This window comes from Bidens hawaiensis, unplaced genomic scaffold (assembly GCF_021521415.1).
Source record: "Bidens hawaiensis isolate Kalapana, Puna unplaced genomic scaffold, B.hawaiensis_p1.1 tig00040514_1, whole genome shotgun sequence".
Lineage (NCBI taxonomy): Eukaryota > Viridiplantae > Streptophyta > Magnoliopsida > Asterales > Asteraceae > Bidens > Bidens hawaiensis.
Window position 1 is genome coordinate 121,458 of NW_027497138.1, and position 10,620 is coordinate 132,077.

A 10,620-nucleotide genomic window follows, 5' to 3' on the forward strand; every position below is an offset into this window, starting at 1 on the left:
CTCTAATTAAACTTTGAGCTCGTTTAAGCTTGGTTCGGTAGAATACAAACGTATATCCTATATCTGACATCAGAACGGATCTAACATAAGTTAAGGGATCCGTTATTATTCTCACGATCCCTTTTAACTTTTTTTTTCTAGATCCGTTACTACGTGATATCTTCACAAGATATGTTCTAATTTATTTCTAAGTCCAACTACTTACTCTATAAAAACCACAGTCCACCCTCTCTCTTGTCATCTTCACACCTCTCTCTCTCTCTCTAGAAAACAAGTTTTAAGCATTTTATTATTATGGCTGACTATGGTGGCAATAGGATGAGACATCCATGGAGCCAAGAAGAAGATCAAAAGCTTCGAAATCTCGTTGAGGATAACGGGGCTGAAAAATGGGCGCATATTAGCGAATCCATGCCTGACAGAAATGCCAAGTCTTGCAGGGATCGCTGGTGTAACCAGCTGCAACCGGGTATTGATCACGGACCCATGACACCCGAAGAAGCAGAAATAATATTTCGGGAACAACAAAGGCTCGGTAACAAGTGGTCCAAGATTGCCAAGCTTTTGCAAGGCAGGACCGAAAATGCTGTTAAGAACTTTTGGAACAGTTCAATGAGGAGGCGACATCGGGTTAATAACCCGGGTGTTTTTGTTAATCCTGGTAGTCAATCAGGATCAGGTTCAGGTTCGGGTTCAGATGGCTTTAGTGGGCCGAGTGGTTTGGGTGAACCCATTCGGGCGGTACCACTTCGGGCGGTACCACCTCAGGAGGTTCCTCCGATGGAGAATGAGCCTGCTCCGGTGGGCGAAACATCGGGGTCCATGGAGCCTCCGGCAGCGGTGATCGGTGAGGAGTTTGTGAAGTTGATTCGAGTAATTGTAAGGGAGGAGATAAAGAATTACGTTGAGCAATCTGGTGGTTTGAAGGACTGATGAAGAGATGTGAATCATCTTTGTTTTATTTTTCTTTGTTTTAATTTTTTTATGTTTTTAGGTTTTTAAGTTTTTTTTAGTTTTTTAAGTTTTAAGTTGTAATGATTAATGAACCTCCCTTTAATAAATGGAATTGTTGGCTAACAAGTATCAGTTTAATATGGACGTTTCACAAATAAATGATAGTATAAGAGAAGATCCGGAGAACATTAATTAGTTTTTTATATTAATTAATATTTGACTGCATATTTGAAAACGTACTCTTTTTTCTTAAACTTAATGTTTTGTTTATAGATATATCTTAAATTTTGAAAAGTATATTTCCAAAACATCTTCTAGCACACTTAACATGTGAATTATGTTCACATGTTTCACTGTTTTAAGGTGTAACTAACTATTCTTTGACTAAGTTCAAGTTGGACTGTAATTTGTTTTTAACTTCATGTCTAAGACATGCCTTGTGTCTAATTTACAAATGGCCTTCAAAGTCGAATAATTTTAAGCAAAGTTCGTTTAGCTTAACAAATTTGAAGCTATCATATTTGTTTGAAACTTCATGCATAAGACTTAACTCGTGACTAATTTACAAACTTAATTACAGCTCATGTTTATCTGTATAATATATACTATGTTAGAATACAATGTATTACGCATGTTATATAAATATAATGCCATATATTTACTAATGAAAAAAGTAAGTCATTAAAAAAACCTGCATTGACCAGATTGAGTATCTTATCATTTAAACCATCCAACCAAATTAAATATTTAAAATTTTTATAACTTATTCATAAAAAGTTAATATTTTATTATTTTATCAAACATGATAATTTTAAAGTTGATGATATTTTGAGACTTAAATAGATGATTTTAAATAAAAAAGATAAGTTTATTTAGTTATTTAAAGGTTAGAAAAGTAGTTATTGGAAGAATTAAATAACTATCCATAATTAGGAGAATCAAATAACTATCCATAATTAGAATAATAAGTTTCCTTATTCAAATTTATAATAATTACATTTCTGGATTTTTTTAATATCAACCACTGATTTGTTTAGCGGCAAAGGCGTATAATTTTCAACCAAATTATTATGGGTTATAGTCTCACTTGAGATATGAGATGAAATAGATGGATAAAAATATTAACTATTATGAAAAAATCATTATTAATAGAAGAATGATTCAGAAAACCCAAGTTGAAAAGATATAGAATGGTGAGACGTGTCCATGTATTTGTAATCAAGTATTATATGAAAAGAAGTACAGATAAATAATTATATTTAGATTCATATATAACATTTTATTATCATCATATGTATAACATCATATTTAATATTTTGATTTTAAGTATAACTACATGTAATAATATTTTCTTTTATAATTTATGTAATATTTATACATAATTTTTTCGAACTTTATATCTTAGACATGCCTTGTATCTAATTTACAAATGGCCTTCAAAGTCGAATAAATTCAAGTACAACTTGTTTAACTTAACAAATTTGAAGCTGTCTTATTTATTTCATACTTCATGTATTAAGACTTAACTCGTGACAAATTTACAAACTTGATTACAGCTCATGCTTTACTGTATTTAAAATATATACTATGTTAGAATCTACGGTATTACGCATATTATATAAATATAATGTCACATATATACTAATGGAAAAGCTATATCTTTTGTATTAAACAGATTGAGTCTATTTATATATCATTTAAACCATCCAACTAAATTAAATATTTAATTTTTTTTGTAAATTATTCATTAAAAATATTATTTAATTTTTTTATTATTTTAACAAACACAAGTATAAAGTTGATGATATTCTGAGACTTAAATAGAAGATTTTAAATTATAATAAAAAAAAAGAAAAGTTTATTTAGTTATTTAAAGATTAGAAAAATAATTATTTGAAAAATTAAATATCCATAGTTAAAATAATAAGTGTCCTTATTCAAATTTATAATAATTAAATTTCCGGAAATTGAGTTTTTTATTTTTAATATAAATCATTGGTTTAGTCTAATGACAAAGGTGTATTATTATTTAATAAAAGACGTGTCTATGTATTTGTAATCAATTATTATGTGAAAAAAGTATAAATAAATAATTATATTTAAATTCATATATAACATTACATTTAATATTATATATATATATATATAACATTATATGTAATATTTTGATTAAAGTATAACTACACGTAGTAATATTTTCTTTTATAACTATATGTAAAATGTTTACGTGATATATTATACACTAGTTTGAAACTTGCGTATCACATAATTAGGTAATTGATGAAAATATAATACTTAACAATTAATCTAATTACAAAAACCAATAAATTTATCATACATTGTTAAAAGACAATTGATGTATAATATTGTTTAAAACAAATAAAAAATAGCAAACACTAATAAAGTAAACATAAAGATAATATGATAGTCAATAGAATTAATTATCATATATTGTTAACAAGATGTACATTTTACATTACAATTACAAAGTAAATGCTAAGCACTATGTAATAAATCATAAATACTATAATTTATTTGTATACTACATTTGATGTGGTATTGTTTAGTTGGGTAAAGTTAAAATACAAAGGACAACAAAAATGAGAATGGTGAGAAGAAATCTAGTCCATTAATCTTGTATTTGAATGACTGAGATTAATTTAATAAATACAAATTGATGGAAAGGGCATGAAGGTAATAACCCATATTTGTTTACTTTCTCTCTCCACATGCAAGGCACATGACAATTCCCTCATCATTTTAACATGTCCATAACTTTTTCATACGACATTATTTTTTTAAAATAAAAATTCACCATAATAAGCGTTTTTTTATATGAGTATCATATTGTTATATAAAAATAAAAAAATTAATGGGTTTTTTAATTGTGTTTTTTTGTTGATTGTGTCATTGTGTAATATATTGTTTCCATTGTATTTTACGTTTCAAGTCATTGTGTTATATATATTCATCATTGTGTCTTACGTTTTAGGCCATTGTGTTATACGTATTCACCATTGTGTCTTACGTTTTAAGTCATTGTGTTATACGTATTCACCATTGTGTTTTACGTTTCAAGTTATTGTGTAACATGTATTAATCATTGTGTTTTATGCATTAAATAATGTGCTGTTATTTTATCATTATTTTTACATATTATTATTATTACACAATGGTGTTATTAGTATTTAAAAAAACATAATGATGAGTTGAAAGACACAATGACGAAAAAAGACACAATGATAAGCAAAAAGACACAATGGTGTGAGAAAATACACAATGGCGAAAAAAGACATAATGATGTGCGAAAAGACACAGTGACGAAAAAAGAAACAGTGACAAAAAAAGACACAATGATAAGCGAAAAGACACAACGGTGTGCGAAAAGACACAATGAGGAAAAAAGACACAATTATAAGCGAAAAGACATAATAATGTGAGAAAAGACACAATGGTGTGCGAAAAGACACAATGACGAAAAAAGACACAATGATAAGCGAAAAGACACAATGGTGTGCGAAAAGACACAATGACGAAAAAAGACACAATGATAAGCGAAAAGACACAATGGTGTGCGAAAAGACACGATTATAAGCGAAAAGACACAACGGTGTGCGAAAAGACACAATGACGAAAAAGGCACAATGATAAGCGAAAAGACACAACGGTGTGCGAAAAGACAGAATGACGAAAAAAGACACAATTATAAGCGAAAAGACACAATGGTGTGCGAAAATAAACAATGACGAAAAAAGACACAATGATAAGCGAAAAGACACAATGGTGTGCGAAAAGACACAATGACGTGATTTTTGTTTTAAATTTTATATAGCAAAAATCATACTCATATTAAAGATAAAAAACGCTTGTTATTATGATGAATTTTTTTTAAAAATATACGAAAACGTTATAAACGTTCTAAAATGATGGGGGTATTAACAAGTGTGGGAGATAAAATGTGTACAAATACCTTTATACCTTTTTTCCTTTAGTCCCCACTTGACACATGTTAATTATTTATGACTTCTCACAATTCTTATTTTTATTACCCTTTGTAAAATAACTTTACCCTTAGTTTACCTTGTTTTGTTTTACATAAACCCGAAAAATACTAGGATTTGAAAATCAAATCCTTTGTGATAGTTATATTTTAATACTATTTAAGTATTTATTTAGTTATTCTTGTCTTTAATAGTTATCAATTAGCAAATAAATGTTAATATAAAGAAAGTAGAGATGGACCATGATTAAAAAGGAACTAGTGTAATTGCCTCGGTATCAGTTTAAATTACGATATAGGTATGGTGTTGGCGCTCAACATAGCAATTAAAAAGGATAAAAACGAATATTGGTATTAATACAGATATTGTTCGGACTAGTATAAGTTATGGCTGTCACTATACCGGTACCGTGACAAAACTCGCTAATGCTTAACACACCAAAAGGTTACATATAACTTGTTACTTTAACCTAACCGGTTTCATAGGTTGAGGTTTTCGACATGTTAAAATCGGTTATTAACCATCATACTAATTATTTGTCATGATGGTTTTTAACGCGTTGACCAATAACCATTTCGGTTAATAACCAACATAAAAAAAAAACTAGTAAACTAGTTTACCAATTTGCGCACCACTAATCTCAATGAAAGTTAAGTGGGCCTTGGCGGAGTTGTTGGGCCAAAGAAAGAAAAAATGGCTGGACCCCTTGATTATAAAAAGAAAAAAGAGAAGGGCTAAAGTCTAAAGCAATCCACTAACTAGAAGTCTGGAACTAGACTGGCCCACAAGCTCAGAAACGAAATTAGTTGTAGCCCACTAGAGAGAGGATTAAAAACGAGTTTTTTATGCAATTCTAAAATTGGAAATTTTTTTCTTTTTTTTTATTTTATTTTCTGGAGAATCAGGACGATATTAGTTATTTTAAGTTTGTAATTTTTAATTTTCGGTTTGTTTTAGTTCTTGATTGGTTTGATTGATTTAGCATGATATCGGCTAAATCAAATTTAATTTTGAAACTTGGGTCTATTTTTTTTTTTTAATTCAAGTAATTGTGTGAAACGATTGTGTGATCGGACTTGTTAATGATTTGTTTTGTGATTGTTATCTCATATCCGGATTTTTATTTTTTTTACAGGATTATATAAGATTGTTAATGAAGTTGGCTGAGTTGGGCTATGCAAAAAATGCCAGCCTAGAAAGAAATGGCTGGACCGTTTGGAAATAAAAAAAAAGGCTAGAGCGGTCCACCAACTAGAACTAACTCCTAGCCCACAAGCCCACAAATGAAATTAATAGCAGCCCACTAGAGAGAGGATTAAAAATGAGGTTTTGACAGGTAAATCTAGAATTGAAATCTTTTTTTTTTCTGGACAATATAAACGAGTTTAAATATGTAAGTTTTTATTTTCTGTTTGTTTCCTTCTTGACTGGTTTGATTGATTTAACCTTGCAGAAAACTAGAGTGGTGAATAGGTTTTTTTATACTTTAATTTGGTTTTAAGTTGCTAATAATTTTGTTAAACTCTTTTTCACAACTTAATAATGTATATGCAATATGCTAGGACTGTCAAGTTCTGACATAGAACTAGGGATGAGCAAAATTGGTACCAGTGATACCGATTTGGTATTATCGGTACCAAAGTTTTAAGTTTCAGGATCGGTATCCTGATTTGAGATTTTCGGGATCGATAACTTCGGTACCAGTTCTGGTACGGTACATCACTGCATGTCATACAATAATAATAATATCAAATAATGGCCATTAGTGTAGATTATAAAACTGCGGGCTCGGGTTTTCGGAGTTGCATTCGTGTCTGCGGGACGTGCGGGCACGCACGAGTTCGATGGATGTCTAGTCTAGAAACCCAAATTTGCAACCCCCACCCTACGCGCGCGTAGGACTTATGGTAAAACATGTCATAATGAATTCAAATGGGTGTAAGGTCACTACCTTATAAACCATTCATTATTTTGTTCCCAAACCGATGTGGGATTACTACTTCCATCACTTCCTTCATTCACACACTTAAAACTTCCAACACACTCTTGCTTTCATAAAGAAAGTTACATAAAATAATCGAGTGTTATATTCAATTATTCATCTACAAATGTTACTTTCAATAAGATTCATAGACCATAACTGACAAATAAACTTTTATTTATACTTACGGTTCTCCTACATCCTATTCTTCATCTATAAATCCACATAGAAAAACATTTAACTTTACTGGGATTAGATAAAAAAATAATTTTACATTTTTAAGGAATGGATACGATACTCGTTACCTATCAACAAGTTTTTTTTATGACATGTCATACATGACTATATGGACTCTTGTTAGAACATTTATGAACAACGCTTGGGGAAGTTTTTAAGGAGAGAAGAAATGAAGAGGGCAAAGAATATTGGGTAAAAGTTAAAATATAAAGTTCACAAATTAGAAAGGATGTGAAGAATTTGTGGTTCTTTTAAACTTATACAAATAATAGAATAATAATAACTCAAAATATAAATTAAAAAAACGAAAAAACTAAAACAGCTATTGTTGGTGGTCTTAATGGCAATTGATGCCATGTGATCTTTGCTTTTATCAACAAAGACTCGGTCCACCCACTCAAGAGGAAACCACAATTGGGAAACCTATGTCTTACTATCAGTTGTGTACCAGTGCTTATACTCATTTAAAAAAAACAATGAAACAAACAAAATCGGCATTCATTAGCTAATGCATCAAGTTGTTTTTGTTTTTGTTTTTTCTTTTTATTTTGAACGGCTTTTTAATTTTTGTTTTTTTTACTTATGGATTTAAACTATCATTTAAGAAACCAAAACCATATCTAAAATTTTGATATCACTATTTCAAAGGTTCTTTGCTAATTTGTGGTGAATTAGCTAATTAAAATGGTGCAAACCAGCAATATCAGCATATATATATATATATATATATATATATATATATATATATATATATACCAGAAGGTTATAAAGTTACAATACTGATAACGTATTTTAATAAAAGTTTGCGACCATAATGAATTAATAATAATTGACATATTTGTCTGTTTCTTTATGGAAAAGAAAGGTTATGAAGAAAAGAGAATCCCAAATGCATTGGAGATGAGTGTGATTGGAGATGCAAATTTCATTCCCAAAACTCCACCAACAAAAGTCATTTTCAAGTCATGGTCAAACTTTGAATTCGAATATGTACCAAAACAACGGAACACAAAATCATTTTCAATCACCAATGGGAAACATCTAATTAATTACCGTGTTTTCACTTTTATTACAACAACAAAAAATGTAAAGAACGATAAAGAATTTATATGTTATTTTCCTTCATTTTCTTTCCATTTTTTTTTCTTAAAAAAAAACCATGAAACACATTTTTTTTCTTTCTTCCAACTCCTTTAATTTGCCTTTTTTGAATGAGACTCGGGAATACTACGTGTAGGTTGCGTGGAGAGAGAAAGAGAACTTAACTTAATATAAAATTGTTATTCTCGTGAGCATGTATAGCAGGGTTGGTAATGGGTAACAACAATGGTAAACACTACTAGAGAGTCATTGCTAGGTTCACTGAAGATAGAAGCTTGGTAAGCACGGAAGGAAAATGAAGTTTAGGAATTTTATAGTTGTTTTCCTAAAAGTTACGGTAAATACTAAATAGATATATTTATATTGACTTAACAGAAAAGTTAACCATTATTAAGAAAATGGACTATTACGAAGGCAAACAATGATCAAAGGGACCAAATCCGTAGAAATTGTAATCCTAATATCAAAAATTCATAAATTTAACCCAAATCATACAAAAATGTAAATTACTTGTAACTAAAATAGTAAAATAATACAAATATAAAGTTAATGACAAGAACTCTTATCTTTATATTTTTAAATTCTAGGTTCATAATAATAATATGATTGTAGATCAAAATTTTGGATTGATTTATTAGCATACGTGCAATAGTTAACTTTTACAGCCATAACCTAGTTTTCTTTAACCGTAAATTTCTTACTTTCCAGAACTTGAATACAGACCCTTTAGGTATTTAAAGAGTTTAACTCTACTACTAGGCACTAACCCATGACCAACCATAATCTAATTAGCTTTCACATTATAAGAGAAAAAAAAATCTCTAAAATAATTATTTGTTATTTAAAAATTAAAAGAAAAGTATTTTCTGAAAAAGATGTAATACCTAATAAAATCTCCATCATTCAAACACCAAAAGAGGACCCCCAACATTCCAAAAAGCCCTTCACCGTCCTTTAGTCATCTTGACCCCTTTATATAATAAGAAAAGTATCTTCTTTAATTAACAAACCACACACCATTCTTTCTCCTTCCCTTTCCTCCACCATCCTTCCTTAATATTCCCTTAATTCACACACAAGACACTCACTTTTAAAACACACACTAAATTCGAACATACCATCATCGATGACAACCAAAACGAGCCTATGCTCGTGTGCATTGGTGTTCACGATCATGGTTGCTTCCGCGATGTCAATGAACATACCACCACCACCACCAACTCTAGACACAACGACTACTAGGATAACACGAATGGTCGTGACAAGAGTAACTACATATCATCTTGTTGCAAGAAAAGTTCAAGAGTACAAAATGGCTTCTTCGGGTCCTAGTGATAGAGGACCTGGTCATAGATAAATGTATCATGCTACATTTTTCTATGATGAGTCAGATTCGTTGGAAGGGTGAACCCTTATATAGTACAGATGTGTTGAATATAAATATGGTATGCGTACGCATTGTTTAGCGAAAAGGAAGCAACAAGGCAAGAGTTTCGTTCATTTGATGCAGTTCATGTGGTATTAAGGAGAGAAAACAAAATATGTATGATTATGTCCTAGGCTTTCGTCTGTAAAGTGTTGTTAATATTGCATATTAACGATATGATTGCTATTATAATTGTTAAGAAAATTCATATTCATTTGTAATATTTTGTTTTCCTGTTTTCTTTGTCAACCTTATATTTTTATGTATCTTTATCTTTATAGTTTATATAGACTAGCAACTGAAAGTGAGGGTTTCTATTGGCTTAAGTATGATATCAGAATTACATTAACTAGTATATAATCAAACTAATGCAAAATATTAACGTGGAATTTCCACGAAACTACTGATAGAAGAATAATTTATAGACGCCGTGAAAATTGCTTTTAGACACGGTTTTAGAGTGCGGCAAAAAATAGTGCTGCAAAAGCTAGTTTAATTTTTAGACGCAGTTGTCCATTAAACCGCCTAAAAAAAGGGTGCATCATTAATTAGGTTACGAATTGAATAAGGAATAAGAAATCATTCATAGACGTGGTTTTTAAAAACCGTTGCTAAAGGTGTAATCTCAAATTTTAGACGCAACTATAAACCTTTAGACACAGTTTGTTGGCACATGATTTACAAGCTTAATGAGAAAGACGTTTTTAGACGATGTTTTTGGATAGCACCGTGTCGAAAAAAGAAACACAATCGCGCCAAAAATTCAATTTTCTAGTAGTTAATTTATTTCCTAACTTTAAGGGACTCATGGGATGTTCAACGAGGTGAGTTCGTCATTCTAGACTTCTTTTGCTCGTTGTGGTTTTCATTTGTTCGTTCGGACTTTCATTTGTTCATTTGAAAAGTGTTACTATTGTTTT

The 10,620-nt window shown here is 30.1% G+C and overlaps 1 protein-coding gene across 1 annotated transcript; it reads left to right on the forward strand.

The window, feature by feature from the left end:
* The first annotated feature begins 294 nt into the window (after nt 1-294).
* On the forward strand, nt 295-937 carry LOC143592087 (transcription factor MYB77-like). The gene has a single exon (XM_077072095.1). It carries the CDS (start codon nt 295-297, stop codon nt 931-933), a length of 639 nt encoding a protein of 212 aa, XP_076928210.1. The 3' UTR covers nt 934-937.
* Nucleotides 938-10,620: the final 9,683 nt, after the last annotated feature.

Bases quoted from the DNA above. Each gene is read 5' to 3' on its own strand.
- LOC143592087 (XM_077072095.1), top strand. From the start codon at position 295: ATGGCTGACTATGGTGGCAATAGGATGAGACATCCATGGAGCCAAGAA.